The sequence below is a fragment of the Mercurialis annua genome, linkage group LG4 (genome assembly GCF_937616625.2).
Source record: "Mercurialis annua linkage group LG4, ddMerAnnu1.2, whole genome shotgun sequence".
Taxonomy (NCBI): domain Eukaryota; kingdom Viridiplantae; phylum Streptophyta; class Magnoliopsida; order Malpighiales; family Euphorbiaceae; genus Mercurialis; species Mercurialis annua.
In genome coordinates, this window is record NC_065573.1 from 26987768 (window position 1) to 27003963 (window position 16196).

Consider the following 16196-nt stretch of genomic DNA (forward strand, 5'->3'; position numbering starts at 1 on the left):
CTTTAAATTAAATCTATATTTATCGTTTTTTATTATAAAATTATAAAATTAAACAAATTTAATATATAAATGTGTGTATATGAAAGTTTAAAACAACGTAATTTTTAAATACGGTCGGTTCGGTTATTACGGTTATTTTTTTGTAAAAACCGTAAACCGAACCGAATAGTCAAAATTTTAAAAATACGGACCGTAATCGAACCATATTTTCAAATTATATTTCGGTTTGATTAATTTGGTTCGGTTATTCGGTTTTGACCGTTTAATGCTCACCCCTACATATGATCATTTTAGTTAATGAAAGACAATACTCTATAATTTTAATTTTAGATCAATTAATTCTCAAATTGGATCATTGTTGCGCCGAAACGCGTTCACTTTATGTAATCATGGAATCAATTTACTTAAAACTATAGAATAATATCTCTAATAAATTATCATAACTAAATGTGAGTTAATTTATCTTGACGTGAGAGATACTAATCCTTATAAGTAGGGGTATAATTGATTCTAGTCAATTCAAAATACGTTCAAACTTGAACTCGATTCAATTCTAAAATATGAAACTCAAAACCCAGTTCAAACTAATTAATCGAGTTTCATTAAATGCGATCGATCTCAAACTCGGTAAAATAATTAAGATTTGAGTTTGACTCGACTCGATTATCTGTATAAATATCTTTAATTAAACCAATTTAAAAATAAAGGAATTTTATAAATATATATAATTATATAGTGTAAAGAAGTACATTACCTAAAACTAAAAAAAAATTAATGCTCGAACTCGACTCAATAATTAACTCGAGTAGCTCAAATTCGGACTCAGATTCGATATTAATTGAATCAATTTCAAAAATTTATCGACTTAATTTCTTTTTTTTAGTCAATCTCTAATTTGTGAGTTGGCTAGATTCGTTTATGCCCTTGCTTATAACCATATGGGAAAATGAGGGGTTTCGTAAGGAAAAGAAGGCGTGTGATGAAGAAAAGTTGGTTCACCACCGCTAAGAACGGGGCCTTAAAGTCCAACCATAGTATAACAAATGCATTTGCAAACATCACACGAAACAATTCCACATTAACTAGCTCTTCCTCTTTCAGACTATAATATTTTACAAGCCACAATAAAATCCTATTAAAAACTAAAACATGGGAGATTAACGTGAAGCACTAATGACTCAATAATTAAGAAGAGAGTGTAATTTATCCTTAATTTGATCCTGACAGCTCACCATAATCTTCAAGCTAAACGAGGATTTTATTCTATAAACATAACAGCCTTTTAAAGACTTGGTATTGCCAATACCAAAATGTGTAGAGCTAATTTATTACAACTTGTTTCACCTACTGCCCACATTACATGATATCACACAGTGGTTGAATGCTCAAAAATTTATAGATTTACCAAACTTACTTACTCTCTTTCTATAAATTGTTTGCAAACCAAAGTTCCAACTAAACATCAACCATAACGTTTGAGCATGTCACAGGAAAATACCTTCGGCGGTGGCAACCACCTGCCTCTCTTTAACTCTGCCCATCAAATGGAGCTCCAAAACTATCAGAGAACGTCCAAATCCACCCTTGCCGACCTGCTTAAACGCGTCGAAGATGCTCGGATCGACACGTCTCTTAGTCCCATCCATCATCAACCCTTGGAATTCGGCTATGCGTGCAGCTCCATGCCTCCATCACCGTACCCTTTTGTGCTCTCTTTTAGTAACTTATCTTACAGTGTCAAAGTTGGCCAGAAACTGTCGTTAAATAAGTCCTCTGATGACAATGGGATGAAACTTTTATTGAATGATATCTGCGGAGAAGCCAGAGAAGGGGAAATTATGGCTGTTCTTGGAGCAAGTGGATCAGGGAAATCCACATTGATTGATGCGCTTGCCGACCGCATTTCGAAAGACAGCTTGAAAGGGTCTGTCACTTTGAATGGCGAGGTTTTGGAGTCGAGGCTGTTGAAAGTGATATCTGCCTATGTGATGCAAGATGACCTCTTGTTCCCCATGTTGACTGTCGAAGAGACTCTCATGTTCTCTGCTGAATTCAGGCTTCCTCGATCCCTCTCCAAGTCGAAAAAAAAGGCTAGAGTTCAAGCCTTGATCGATCAATTAGGCCTACGCAGCGCGGCCAACACTGTGATCGGTGATGAAGGGCATAGAGGGGTTTCCGGAGGCGAAAGGAGGAGGGTTTCGATTGGAACTGACATAGTTCACGACCCGATTCTTCTGTTTCTCGATGAGCCAACCTCAGGACTCGATTCCACTAGCGCTTTTATGGTTGTTAAGGTTTTACAGAGAATTGCCCAAAGCGGAAGCATTGTCATCATGTCTGTGCATCAGCCTAGTTACAGAATCCTCGGCTTGCTGGACCGCTTGATCTTCCTTTCGCACGGTCAAACAGTCTACGGCGGCCATCCAAGTAGTCTCCCTGAATTCTTTGAACAATTCGGGCATCCAATTCCGGAGAATGAAAACCGAACAGAGTTTGCTCTGGATTTGATCCGAGAGCTAGAAGAAATTCCAGGCGGAACAAGAACGTTAGTCGAATTCAACAAGGCATGGCAAGCCATGAAAAATCCAACAAAACTCATCTGCGAATCGTCCAAGCTTTCCCTGAAAGACGCAATAAGTGCAAGCATCTCCAAGGGCAAACTGGTCTCCGGCGCCACAAATGATTCCAATTTCTCATCTTCAGTTCCAACATTTGCCAATCCATTTTGGGCTGAAATGTTAGTGATAGCCAAAAGATCACTCACAAACTCCAGAAGAACGCCTGAGTTGTTCGGAATTCGATTTGGTGCTGTTTTTGTTACCGGTGCGATCTTGGCTACCATGTTCTGGCATGTCGACAACTCTCCGAGAGGTGCGCAAGAGAGACTCGGCTTTTTCGCATTTGCCATGTCCACAACATACTACACATGTGCAGAATCAATCCCTGCGTTTCTCCAAGAACGTTACATATTTATGAGAGAAACTGCCTATAACGCTTATCGAAGATCGTCTTACGTTCTGGCTCACTCTCTAATCGACATCCCCTCTCTCATAATTCTGTCAATAGCCTTTGCCGCTACAACATACTGGACAGTAGGGCTGGCCGGCGGGGCATCAGGTTTCGTTTTCTACTTGCTAACAATCCTATCAGCATTCTGGGCCGGAAGCTCATTCGTGACATTCCTGTCAGGAATTGTATCCCATGTTATGCTAGGTTTCACAGTTGTAGTAGCCATCCTCGCTTACTTCCTTCTATTCAGCGGCTTCTTCATAACACGGGACAGAATTCCAGCCTACTGGATATGGTTTCACTATCTGTCGCTGGTGAAGTATCCGTTTGAAGGAGCATTACAGAATGAATTTGAGGATCCGACGAAATGCTTCGTCAGAGGAGTGCAGATGTTTGATAACACGCCGTTGAGTGCTGTTCCGGTGGCAATTAAACTGCGACTGCTGCAGAGCATAAGCGGAACTTTAGGAAGGAACATTACGAGTAGCACATGTATAGTGACCGGGCCTGACCTATTGAGGGAACATGGGATTACAGATTTGAGCAAATGGAGTTGCTTGTGGATCACCATTGCTTGGGGATTTTTCTTCAGAGTGTTGTTTTATTTTACTTTATTGTTGGGTAGCAAAAACAAAAGGACTTAAAATAATCCCCATGCTTAGGCTAGCTAGCTGTACCACTTTTATTATTGCTTCGAATTTCATATAGTGTACTATATTTTTTCAATTTGTTGGCAACAACAAGTGTTTTATGGATATCAAATCAAATAAATTCATCAAAAAATTCTAGTTTCAAATATGTAGATGCAATTTTTAAACCCTATTTTATATATTGTGTAATTTTGATGGAGTAGAAATTTATGGAAAATTTAGCCTACACAATGAAACAGGCAAAATCTGAATAGCTAATTCACTTCTGAAAAATTTGGATTACAGTTCTTTTTTGAAAAGGGGACGATTTTGAAAATTTTGGATTACAGTTTCCTTTTAATAATATGACAATTGACCATTGACTATTTTCAGTTAATAAAAAAGGATTTAAAACATTGTAGCACACATTTTATTATTTTGTAAATTAATTGTTGGGCTGTGAGCAATGAGTAGAACCAGAGCCCAAGTAGAGGGCGAACTAAACCGTTGGATTAAGAAAAAGGGATCCTAGCCGTACGAAGGGTATTTGATATGCAATAAAGTGCTGTCGGTTCCTTAGGTTTCTACTGTAACCCAATATCAGGAATTCAAATTTATTTCGTCTGTCGAAGAAAACCTAATAATCCAGCCATTCAATTTGGGGGATTTCACTTCTCTTCTTCTCAGGTTGGTGATTATTACTACATACGTCTCATTGCTTGCTCTTCCTCTTTCAATTTTAGTCTCAATTTCTAATTTTGTTTTGTATCAGATTTTTAGGGTTTAGCTATCTATCGCTTATTGGAAAAGCTTATCTTTTTTCTTGCTTTCAAATTGATTATTTGATAAGTAAAAGCCGCGCTTCTTTTACATGTTCTTGAACCCTCAGTTTTACAGATCTGCGTTTCCACCTCTGTAATTGTTCATTATTGGGGTTTGTTAGCTCCTCATTGGAATCTTATGATTGTAGTTTTTGTTTTCTTCAATTCATGTTGTCTAATTTACTACCTTTTGGGTATCCTTGAGGAATTTTATTCAAAGTCATTGTGGGTCATGTATATTTTGAAGTCATTTGAATTTTTAAATTGCTTGTATTAGAGACCTTATGTCTTGTATTATCTAATGGTAATGTTTTGTTCTTGCAGTTTGAAAATGCCGCGTTATGATGATCGATATGCTAATACACGTCTCTATGTGGGTCACTTGGCTTCTCGCACCCGATCACGAGACCTTGAATACTTATTCAGCAAATATGGAAGGTAATGTTTTGTACGTCTTTTATACTTTTTGGGACATTTGGTCTAAGGTAGTGTTTATTGTCTGTGCTTTGTTCTGACAGTTAGTTGATATTGTTCTTTTGGGTTAGAGTAGATTTTATTGTTTATTACTCTGTTGCAAGAATTAGTTGTAAGTGATATTTTTTTCTCCCGCCAATTACAAAAGTTTCTCAAGAAACACGTTTTTATTACTGTTCTCATCCCTTTGAATGACCTTGTTCAGTGGCATTTGATAGCAGACCGGTCATAATCACCGTGCTTATTTTGTCTAACTGGTATTTCCTGAGATTGTCACCTACTCGTAATAGCAATGCAGTTATCCTGCTGCAAATACTTTTAGGAAGAAATAAGCCTTTGGCAGCTTGATTTCTGTTAACTGTCAGTTATCTATATGGGAATCATGTCGCCCTAGGTGTCCATTTTTTAACTTGAATGATCTTGTTGAAGGTTTCTGGGCTTATTGCCTAACCTGGAGGCCTATGGTGAGAGGGTTGCCATGGTGGAATTGGTGGAAATTCTTGCCGGGTTATAGGAGACTTTGGCGATACTTTCTATTATGTTAATGCGTGTTTTTATGGATTTGGCAACAATCTCAAACTGGTGTTTAGTTCGTCTATGAGGGGTGAAGTATCATACACTTGCAGTTCTTAAGTAATGATGGCCTTACTGTTTGTGGCAACCGTTTCGCAGAGTGCGGGATGTGGATATGAAGCGTGACTATGCATTTGTTGTAAGTGACCTCTTTCTTCTCATATCATGGCATTAATTGTTGCAAAAGTTTGATTTAGACTTGTTTATTTCTGTATAGATAACCTTATGCTATACAAATTGTGGTTTCCTTTGTTTGGTTCTTTCTTATTCCTTTGACAGGAATTTAGCGATCCTCGAGATGCCGACGATGCTAGATATCATTTAGATGGCAAGGATTGTGATGGAAGCCGTATCATTGTGGAATTTGCAAAGGGAGTAAGTTTTCTGGCCTGATCTTTAAAGTAAAAGATTGTACCACAAAATGCTTGTTGTGAAATCATCGAACTCTGATCAACCAAAAATTTCTGTACTGCAACATTAAATTCACGTTGATATCTTATGGTCTCAATTTATATCTTCATTAGCACTCGTGGATTTGGAAAATTTGCCACCTTAAAAGTTTATAATTTAATTTAGCTGTTGATACTCATTGACCAATTGTTTTTTTATGTTGTCTTTTTGCTGGCCAGGTTCCACGTGGTTCCCGGGAGTATGTGGGAAGAGGTCCTCCTCCGGGTTCTGGGCGTTGCTTTAACTGTGGAATAGATGGCCATTGGGCTCGAGATTGCAAAGCTGGAGACTGGAAGAATAAGTGTTACCGTTGTGGCGAAAGAGGACATATAGAGAGAAACTGCAAGAACAGTCCCAAGAAACTGAAGTATTCCTCAGCTTTTTTCCTTTGTTACTGGATGCTGTAGCTTATTTTTATTATTTATGGTGAATTATTTGAAAGTTAGAAGTGGCCTTGATTTGTCATTTTTTATATCTTTTTTCTCAGACGAAGCCGTTACTCTCAGTCACCATCTCCTCGCAGAGGTAGAAGTCGTAGCCCAAGTTACAGCAGAGGTCGGAGCTACAGGTTTGTCTTGTTTTAGTAACTCATTACAACCATGGGTTCAATTATATTGCTTTCCACCTTATTTGATTTGTTAATCTTAGTTAACTGGATGTTACTGCTTTGTCAGTCGATCTAGGTCGCCGAAGAGAGAGCGAAGTATTGAGAATGAGAATAGGTCTCTCAGCCGTGAGCCAAAGAATGGTGTGCCCTCTAAGGGTAGAAAGCGCAGTCTAACACCTAATGGAGACAGCCCACGCCCATCTCCTAAATCCAGGAAAGTAGATGACCAACAAGATAGATCTGACTATAGTGGTAGCCCAAGGAGGAGTAGCCCAAGGAGGAGTAGGAGTAGGAGCCCCGACAGAAAGAGCCCTGGAGATGGGAGGTATGGCAGCCCAGCTCAGACAAATGGTCGTAGCCGCAGTCCTCCCAGTCCTAGGAATGACAGGAGCCCTGTTGATGACGACTATGAGGACAACCGCCGTTCCCGCTCTCGCTCCCGTTCCCGTCCGCACTCCCGCTCACGCACCCCAAGAGGCAGCGAATCACCGTAATTCCCGGAGGAATTAGAAGTGTTGCTGGATTGTGCATCCGTGCCCATGCAGGAGACCTTTAGTTTTTAATGCTGTTATTGAAACAATAACTTTTTATGCGATCTGGTAGTAGTAAAGTATAGTGGAGACTGGACTTTTGGATTGAGTAATCTTATTTTCAATTTTCTGCTACTTTGTGAATTGTTATTTAATTTGATAATGTTTTCTGTTGATGTATACTCTTAGTGCCGCCTTTAAAAAATGATGAATGAGATGGTATGCATATTTTCATGCTTGTGAGTACACTGCGTCAACATGTATTTAAGGATTGAAATGGTTCAACAATCTAATTAAATTAAAATATTCTCATATAAATTAAATGATAGTATAGGTTAAATAATTTAATGTAAAAATATTCACCCTTGGGCATCTTGCAAGTTGCAACTCATTTTTTTAAATTTTTGTTATTTAATTAAATTAGAACGGAAAACTTCACTTAGGGATGGAATAAGGGTGGTGTGGTTGTAGTGGCTGTGGCTTGATGAACCCCCAGCGGCTCATTATCCTCCAATTGGTGAATCAGAAATAAGCAGGATTAGATGTCCTCCCATATTTCTGCCATCCCTCTGCCCACCATATCGGCGGCCCACCGCCCACGTCACGGGGGAAGGAACACCAACTCCAAAATATCTCCTCCTCCTCAGCTTAAACTGAAGCAGACCAACGCTAAAAGATCTCCTCCTTCTGAGCGCTCCTCCGGGTTTGGCTCGAAGCGGCCGGAGCAGCTATGGCGGTGCGTGGAAGGCTGCGGTGCTTGTTGCAAGTTGGCCAAGGGCCCTTCCTTCGCCACTCCTGAAGAAATATTTACCGACCCTGCCGACATTGAGGTGCTTTGTATTTCTTTCTTTTCAGAAAACAGAATTGTTTTCTTCAATCTTGACTACTGACATAAGTACGCGGCAGCTGTACAAAAGCTTAATTGGAACAGATGGATGGTGTATACACTACGACAAAGGCACCCGCAAATGTTCTATTTACAATGGTGTGCTGCTTTATCTATCTAATTAGTTCCTGTTTTGTTTTAGTTAACAGTAGTTTAACAATTTTCTTTTCTGTGAAAGACCGGCCTTACTTCTGCCGAGTGGAGGAACAAGTATTTCTGTCGCTTTATGCCATTGCTAAGAAGAAATTCAACAATGTGGCTTGCAAGTATAACTAACTTTTTTAATCCTTAAACCTCCTTTGTATTGTTATTTTGTTTCAGACCCTTAATTGTATTTGTGTGCTGCAGTTCTTGCAGGGACACCATTAAGTCTGTCTACGGTCCTCATTCCAAGGAGTTGGATACTTTCAATGCTAACTCTACTTAGTTCAATGACGGGGTTGTCATATGAACTGCCAGCATTCTAAACTAACTCAAATGTAAGCTTGCTACTTTTGGTTGTATAATCACCATTTTTATCCTTGTTTTGATAATTAGAGAACAAAACGATAATTTGGTCCCAATAGAAATGTATGAAATGGTAAGTGCTCCAACATTTATGTATCTTCTGACACATGGAATATTACAGTAGAATAATAAAAAGGGAGGAACCAAATTGGAGCTGCCTTTTGGTGATCCTAAATGAAAAAGATGCTCTCTTTGGATTAAGTTGCCCCCGTCCTTTTTTATGTTCCTCTTTTTCTCCCAAAAGGGGTGCTGCAAAAGTTCCTCTATGCACCGAAAGAATTGATAGGTTAGAATGGAATCTCATCGAGCAAATGGGCGGTGCTACATTGAGAAACATCCAGATACAACTCCTAGACACCCAGTTCTTTTCTCTACTCCTTGACCTCTATTATATAATACTCATCTCCTCTCAATTCTGTCCTTGTAAGTGTCTGGCGATGACTTGTACCGCTATGTTTTCTCATAATCTTGATCTTGATGACACCAATGAAGACTTTCATCCATTTCTGGAGGCCATAGGTTACTTTTGTGATGCATCAGATGCTTTTTCTCTTAATCAAGAGAGTGCCATTCAGGACTCGCTGTATGCAAAATATGAAATCTGCTCTCTAGATAGCCCCTACCATCATGGCCATCACGGATTTAACAGCTGGAGGAATTGGGATGGGGAGTACGATTCTTGCTTTGCATTCACTCCCTACATGGACGATAGCTCTTTTTCCAGTCACACCGGAGGCCATGTTGATGAATCGCAGAAGACAGAAGATTGGTTCAAAAATGAAGAACATACAAACAACTATTATAGTGCAGAGAGCTCGGTCTCTACGGATGATTGCCTTTGGTCTGGCTATGAATCTTGGTTTAAATATGAGATGGAGGACGATTCCTATTACTGTGCCAGGCAAAGGCCCTCTACTAGCTGCAATATGGATGAACTGGGAGTTTGCGAAGGTATTTTGGGTTACTGGCCATGTTTGACCAGAAACTCAATGACTTGTGGTGAACAAAATGTCTGAAATCAGATATGCTAAAAAGGTGAAGAGATGATAAAGGCGGTCAGGCAGGCAATGCTTTAAGAGCCTTTTTCCTGCCTATAACCAGAAGCCTGAGAATTTAGTTAGCTTGTTTGAGTGCAAAATGTGTTCTAGACTCTTGTTCTGCAATGTACTGATTGTTATACTACTTGAGAAGTTAGTTTTACATATTTTCCTTTTGTTTTGCATATTTCTAGGAAGGTAGCCCACCATTTGCATAAAAAAGACCAAAATTTCCATGTAAAATATCAAGAAAGAAGGATATGGTTTGTTTTCCTGAAAACCTTTTACAAATATAGGCAGGTATTGTCACAAAAAAAATTCTTAGAACATTTGAATGCCCTGTGTAGAATTATGAAACTTTAGTCAATTCGCCAAACAGTGGATATTAGAGGACCAAAACACGAGTAAAAGCAAAAACCAAAAGGACAATTTATTTAAAAAGCTTAAACAAAACTCTCTGTTATAACCCCCATTTTGCATAGATATGTGCTCTGTTTCTTACAAAAAAAATCATCATTCTAATGGAAAGACATCTAGTATACGCGTTTATATTTAATTCTTTTTGTAAAAGCAAAATTTATGTAAAATTAGCATACTGTACAGACAATTTTAATACCATTTGTTATTATAACACATTGCCAAGTCCTAGTTCATCCTCCATTTCATCGCCATCTTCAAATAGCTTTAAAAACCGAGCTTGATCTTGCTCTCTTTTCTTCTTTTGCCAGTACTTGAAGGCTGCTAGTAGCCCGAATATGATTACAATTGACACGAAACCACCAATCAATATTGCCAAAACAACATGCATTCCTTTCCCTTTGGTATGTGAGCCTGAGGAAGAGTTGAAATCTACAAAAACATGAAACTGATCATGACTGTTCCACACCTTTGAAGAGAAATAATGGATACTATATACAAGTTTAAATAAAAGAAGACAGAATCCTCATACAAATAACTCTTATATGATTGACATGCATATGTAATGCTAAATACTGAGTGCTAAGAACTTCAAGGTGCTGTTCCAAGTCCAAGGGGCATGCAATAAGTTGTAAACCATAAACAACAGCCTGCTCACAGTAAGAATTCTGCAAAACTATCTAGCACACAGTTTGAAATGAAATATTTTTTGCTTCAGCATCAAGGAAAGCTGTGAAATTTTCAAGACCATGTGAGTTGAATCTCATGGCATCTTAGCTCTAAACCAGAGTAATCCTGGTCCTGATTCTCCTGAACCAGAGTGAGTTTTTATTTTCTATTTATCTTGGAATACCTAATCATTGTCCTTAAGAGTTACACACTTTGATTTAGATACTGTCAAAACAGTAGAAATATTTCAATATTGATTCTTAAATGGCAGGCATCATAATTAAACTTGAAGAGAACAGCCACTATGTATAACAGTTTGATGTGTAGTAGGCCAGAAATACCATGGCACTAAGATAAAATTTGAAGCTTAACTTTATGCCCTATTGAACAAAGAGATAATAAGAGCAAAAACAAAAGGAAATTATTAGTGACAATAACATGTCTTAGAAATAAGGACAAAACCTCTTTAAGAACATAAGGTTATTGTTACTGATAATATCACATCCTAGTAGTAAGGACAAAATCTCTTAAAGTCTATAAGGTCAAGCAGAACGTTATGTTCGAATGCCATTATCCGAATAATGTAGGTCTTGAACCAAGCTATAATTGCCTAAACCTTAGCGATAAATAACTACTTAAAGGAATAAGAGACTCACCAGCAACTAGAGATACACACTGGGGACACAAGAAGGTAGCATCAAACTGATTAAGCTTGGAACGGGTGTATCTACCGTCAGTGTCGAAATCAGAAGGACAAAATTCCCATTCTTCAAACACATCATCCGACTTGAATTCGTCCTTCTCATAAAATCCACACCTCTTGCATTTCTCAGTTGTGAGCTCCGTTAGCGGCTGAATTCAAGAAATTTCAAAGCTAAAAAAAACAATGCCGCCACACTAATAATAAAACAGTAAATTAGGGGGAAAATTAGAGGATTTAAGAGTACCTGCCAAGATTCCAGACCATTGAAAGTATAGGAGAGATTTAGAAGCTTGACATCAGGAAATTCAATCTTCTTCTCTCCTTTACACGAGAAATAAACAATCGGCTTAACGGTCTTAATCCATTCATGCGAATCGTATATTTTTATTGATTCAAGCGTCACTACGCCGCCTCCGATCACAATTCCTGCTAAACAACCGACTTTTAAAATTAAATTATCAAGGCTTAATCAACTACAAGAGAACAAATTAATTTATTACCTGAAAAACAGCTGGTGAATAATAGCAGAAACCAAACCGACATCTCCAGGTTTTCGATTGGATCAGCAGGGATTTGATATGAAGAATGAAGAAGAAGAAGTATGGCGAGGAGGTTAGGCTAATGGCGGTTTCGGTTCCGGTTTCGGTTTGGTTTCGATTTGCGTGTGAAGAAGGTAGCTGACCGGTTCTTGCTAGGTGCTTGTGGAGTTGCACTACAAGTCTTGTCCGCTATCCTGCGCACAATTGCGCACTTGCCCCCCCAAAGGCTCAAATGGGTGCCACGTCTGAAGCGGTGGTTGATGCTCCAGCCTGCAACACATATATTTCAAGGTCAAATGTCGTAAAAAGGCCAAACTTTTCATAAAAATTTCACAAAAGTCCTAACCTTTCAATTTTGTCGATTTTGGCCAAAAACAAATTATTTGGTTTCAGTTGTGGTCAACTCTCAATTTGATTTCAATTTGCCTATATAACGCCTATGTGACGCCTATGTGGCATGCCAAATATTGAAAGGTCAGGACTTTTGTGAAACCAAATAATCCATTTTTGGCCAAAATTGACAAAATTGAAAAGTCCGGACTTTTGTGAAACCAAATAATCAGTTTTCGGCCAAAATCGACAAAATTGAAAGGTCAGGACTTTTGTGAAATTTTTGTGAAAGGTTTGGCCTTTTTATAACATTTGGCCTATATTTCAACGCTGCATTTACAAGCTAAATAATTTGTTTAATTAGGAAAAAATTTACTAGTGCTATACATGTTTATTTTATTTTTTGAATATTGATTTTTTGTATTGGTATTATTTTATGTTTTAGCTCGGAATGTAATCGAGTCAATCTCGCTCGCGAAATGCTCGAAACTCGAATTTTCAAGGCTCGTTTAGTAAACAAGTCAATTTTAATTTTAGTGATACTCAACGATCAAAAGCCCGCGAGTAAATTCTTTTATATATCTATATATTAATCTGATACATTTTTATTTTAACTCTTACATATTTAATTCATATTTTTTTGTTTAAAATAAATAAAATGTAGATAATTTCAATTTATTTATATGTATAGAAAAGGTCTAAATGTACCAAAATCACCGATTTTTAGATATTTGCATATTTAATATAAATTTTTAATTTTGACAAACAAAACACATGAACTTGAACTTTACAATTTTTGCAATTAAGACACCGGCACATTTTGGATATAAAATGACACCATCTTTCAAAGGAAACATAAACCATGGTCTTAATTGCAAAATTTGGAAAATTTGTGTATTTTTTTGCCAAAATTAAAAATTTATGTTAAATACGCAAAACATGTGAAAGATGAAAATTTTTGATGCATTTAAACTTATAAAAAATTATAGTATTTAAACTTTTATAAAATTATTTAAAGTCACCATATAGCACAACCATTCATATTTTTTTTATTTAAACATATACTACAAACGTATCATCTAATAGCGCAACCTTTTCTTACATGACATATATAACCTGTTTAAAATGACGTTGTTTTGATCATCTACACTAGTAATGTAGCCATAAATCAAAATTAAAGGGGGCAAAATAGAATTTTTTTTCTATATAATTACAAAATTTGAAAATTTATTAAAATTAAGGGGGCCAATATGTAGTAATTGTCTGAATAACATGATAATTTTTAAAAAATTACTTAGAAAATCTGTCTTTTTGGAAAAATTAGAGGGGCAAATGCCCCTCTTACTCTCTATGTGGCTCCGCCACTGATCTACACTGTAAAAAACAAAGTCGTTTTTACAAAATAATAAAATATAAAATACATATTGTGTAATATAATGAAAAGTTTGAAAAAGTTATATTGAATGATGTAACATATTGTAGTTTGTTCTTAAAATAAAAAAAAATATGAAACGTTGTATTATATAGTAACATTAATCTTATTTTCTTATATTTTTTATTTTTATTTTTGAAAATAGCTATAGACAAATATGTAATTAATTTTACTCTGTTAATTCATATATCACACTCATTAATATTGAGGATAAAAGTAAACATGTGTTAATAATATAAAAATGATATTTATTTTTGGAATATCAAAAGTATAACAAAAGCTAAGATTAAATGGAGTGACTATTGTTTATGTTTGTTTTTTCAAGTAAAGTAGTTCCCTTTAGTTCTTTTATAATTACTTCCTTCATTTTAGAATAGAAGACAATAGAATATAGTGTTTTTCTCCGATGAAACAATAGAAATATAGTTAATTTCTGACAAATTGAAAAAAATTACTAATTTTACATTTAAAATGATGCTTTTTCCCGATAGCTCTAATCAACATTAAATGACTTATTTAAGAATCAAAACTATTAAATATTTAATAATGAAAATTAAATAATACGATAATGGACAACGAATAAATAAAGTATAGCATTACAAAATGATTTATATATAGAATCGAATAGAAAAAGTACATTTATTATTACTTTTGCAAGTTAAATATGGAATGATGGTTGTTTATTTTAGTATTGGTAAAATTAACAACCATAAATTCATGAATGGCTGACATAATGAGGGACACTAATTAATGGAAGTTAATTAAAAGATGAATTGTGAAGCTAATTTTAATTGTGATCCATCCAAAATGAACAAACATTTGAGAAAACAAACCATTACACTAAAGCAATTTATATGCACAAAATTCATATACTAGTAAGCATTCAGTTGAAAATTGACAGGGATTAATGCACCGAACATGATTATGAATCTAATTAATGTATGAGTCCAATTATAGAACTATAACAGAAGAAAACTATATTACATCTAATAATAGCTTCCTTTGATGCATGGTAGAAAACTCGCATCATATACAAATTGCATTCCATTCCCCACTCTCCATTCATAGCTCTCCCTTTCCGGGAGCTACACCCTACCCTCTAACCATTCATTCAATCATTCCAAATTCACCAGCAATGCCGACCGCTACATCGCAATGTCGAATCCTAATCGCAACCATCATTGTCTCCTCGGTTCTCGTGCTCTCGGCCTCCGCCACCTCGTTGGCGGAGCTCACGGCTACGCTCGACAGAATTCGCCCAAGAGTTTCTTCGGCTTACGGACACAGGCAGTATCATCATCATCGCGCGAAGAAGTTTTCTAGAGCGAAAATGGCGCGTCAATTCGTGACGGGCCACAACGCTGTCAGGTCAGTCTTCGGAGTGCAGCCCCTGAAATGGAATAAAAAGCTGGCTAGATATGCGCGGAGGTGGGCGAATCAGCGGGCAAACGACTGCGCATTGCAGCATTCTCCCGACAGCCCGTACGGGGAGAATTTGTTCTGGAGTTTGAAAGGGAACTGGGGACCTAAGGCAGTAGTGAAGATTTGGGCAGATGAATACATATTTTATGACCCGAAACAAAATGTATGCATCAACGGGGAAATGTGCGGACATTACACCCAGGTGGTGTGGAAGCAGACAACAGAGGTCGGGTGCGGAAGAGTTAAATGTCGGAACAACAAAGGGTTCCTGTATGTTTGCTCGTATGATCCTCCTGGTAATATTTACTTTCAGGGTCCTTTCGGGGGTCGTTTTAGCAAATGTATAGTCAATCCTCCTTCTGGGCCATAGCTTTTCTCAACTCTAATTCTTAGATTCTGATATATGTATGTAATCATCAATTATTGGCTTGGCTAGGCAACTTATATAATTCTGAGTCTTGAGTAAATAATTACGCAGAGTTCCAAATACATATATATACATACACTATATGATCTATTGCAGCATGTGATATATATAAATTCACTTTTCATTTATATTTACATTTGCAATGCTTTCATTATAAGACAATAGAAAATGCAAACATTTTGGATCGTTTGCAATTCTATTAAAACTTTGTAATTTTAGCTTAATTTCAAACGTTCATGACGCTTTTAGTCAATTTGTGAGATCAATTTAATAATTTGTGTCAAATCTCATATAGTCTCCATATCGCCTAAAAATCATATAACAATCTGGAATTCATTAGTTTGACCTTTTGGAATTCTAATTATTACTAATAATTTTCTTTCAATTAGAATGAATTGGCGAAACCAATGTGAATGTTTGAAATTGAACTAAACATGAAATTGAACTAAACATATAAAGTTCTAAAGTTTTGATACCAACCTCTCAATTCCGGATCTTCCAAGCGAGCTAGACGACCGAATCCCTAGCTCGTCATTCACCCAAAGTAAATGATCGCCTACGGAGACCATAATATCCATCGAGTTAACCCCAAGACGTAGGATCGATCATGGGTCACTCGCTCCGAGAAACACCTTGAATATATATAACCTACGATTAGACCTTTTACCTCACCTGAATGCTATAAATATCAAATAACTTCAACGGTGAAAGGTCAATTATTTTTTAAATACTAA

At 36.8% G+C, this 16196-nt stretch overlaps 5 protein-coding genes across 7 annotated transcripts; 4 read left to right on the forward strand and 1 right to left on the reverse strand.

Moving 5' to 3' along the window:
- The first annotated feature begins 1273 nt into the window (after nucleotides 1-1273).
- Nucleotides 1274-3807, forward strand: LOC126679267 (ABC transporter G family member 20). Its single transcript, XM_050374260.2, has one exon. It carries the CDS (start codon nucleotides 1482-1484, stop codon nucleotides 3651-3653), a length of 2172 nt encoding a protein of 723 aa, XP_050230217.1. The 5' UTR covers nucleotides 1274-1481; the 3' UTR covers nucleotides 3654-3807.
- A 399-nt stretch (nucleotides 3808-4206) lies between these two features.
- LOC126679268 (serine/arginine-rich splicing factor RS2Z33) lies at nucleotides 4207-7273 on the forward strand. Of its 2 annotated transcripts, XM_050374261.2 has the most exons (7): nucleotides 4207-4325; nucleotides 4784-4897; nucleotides 5606-5645; nucleotides 5786-5881; nucleotides 6136-6323; nucleotides 6444-6524; nucleotides 6631-7273. In XM_050374261.2, exons 2-7 carry the CDS (start codon nucleotides 4791-4793, stop codon nucleotides 7055-7057), a joined length of 939 nt encoding a protein of 312 aa, XP_050230218.1. In that variant the 5' UTR covers nucleotides 4207-4325; nucleotides 4784-4790; the 3' UTR covers nucleotides 7058-7273. The 2 variants fall into 2 exon arrangements, with proteins under 2 accessions (XP_050230218.1, XP_050230219.1); XM_050374262.2 differs by lacking the exon at nucleotides 4207-4325 and having other exon boundaries at nucleotides 4781-4897; nucleotides 5363-5645.
- Nucleotides 7274-7551: 278 nt separating this feature from the next.
- LOC126679269 (uncharacterized) lies at nucleotides 7552-9690 on the forward strand. Its single transcript, XM_050374263.2, has 4 exons — nucleotides 7552-7923; nucleotides 8000-8078; nucleotides 8158-8245; nucleotides 8328-9690. Exons 1-4 carry the CDS (start codon nucleotides 7636-7638, stop codon nucleotides 8404-8406), a joined length of 534 nt encoding a protein of 177 aa, XP_050230220.1. The 5' UTR covers nucleotides 7552-7635; the 3' UTR covers nucleotides 8407-9690.
- Nucleotides 9691-10067: 377 nt separating this feature from the next.
- On the reverse strand, nucleotides 10068-12108 carry LOC126676547 (uncharacterized). 2 transcript variants are annotated; one of them, XM_050370767.2, is made up of 4 exons: nucleotides 11813-12108; nucleotides 11557-11741; nucleotides 11266-11461; nucleotides 10068-10372 (listed from the first exon to the last, which is right to left on the reverse strand). In XM_050370767.2, exons 1-4 carry the CDS (start codon nucleotides 11853-11855, stop codon nucleotides 10149-10151), a joined length of 648 nt encoding a protein of 215 aa, XP_050226724.1. In that variant the 5' UTR covers nucleotides 11856-12108; the 3' UTR covers nucleotides 10068-10148. The 2 variants fall into 2 exon arrangements, with proteins under 2 accessions (XP_050226724.1, XP_050226725.1); XM_050370768.2 differs by having other exon boundaries at nucleotides 11557-11738; nucleotides 11813-12107.
- Nucleotides 12109-14512: 2404 nt separating this feature from the next.
- On the forward strand, nucleotides 14513-15590 carry LOC126676752 (pathogenesis-related protein PR-1). Its single transcript, XM_050371028.2, has one exon. The coding sequence runs from the start codon at nucleotides 14623-14625 to the stop codon at nucleotides 15403-15405; it is 783 nt and encodes a 260-aa protein (XP_050226985.1). The 5' UTR covers nucleotides 14513-14622; the 3' UTR covers nucleotides 15406-15590.
- Nucleotides 15591-16196: the final 606 nt, after the last annotated feature.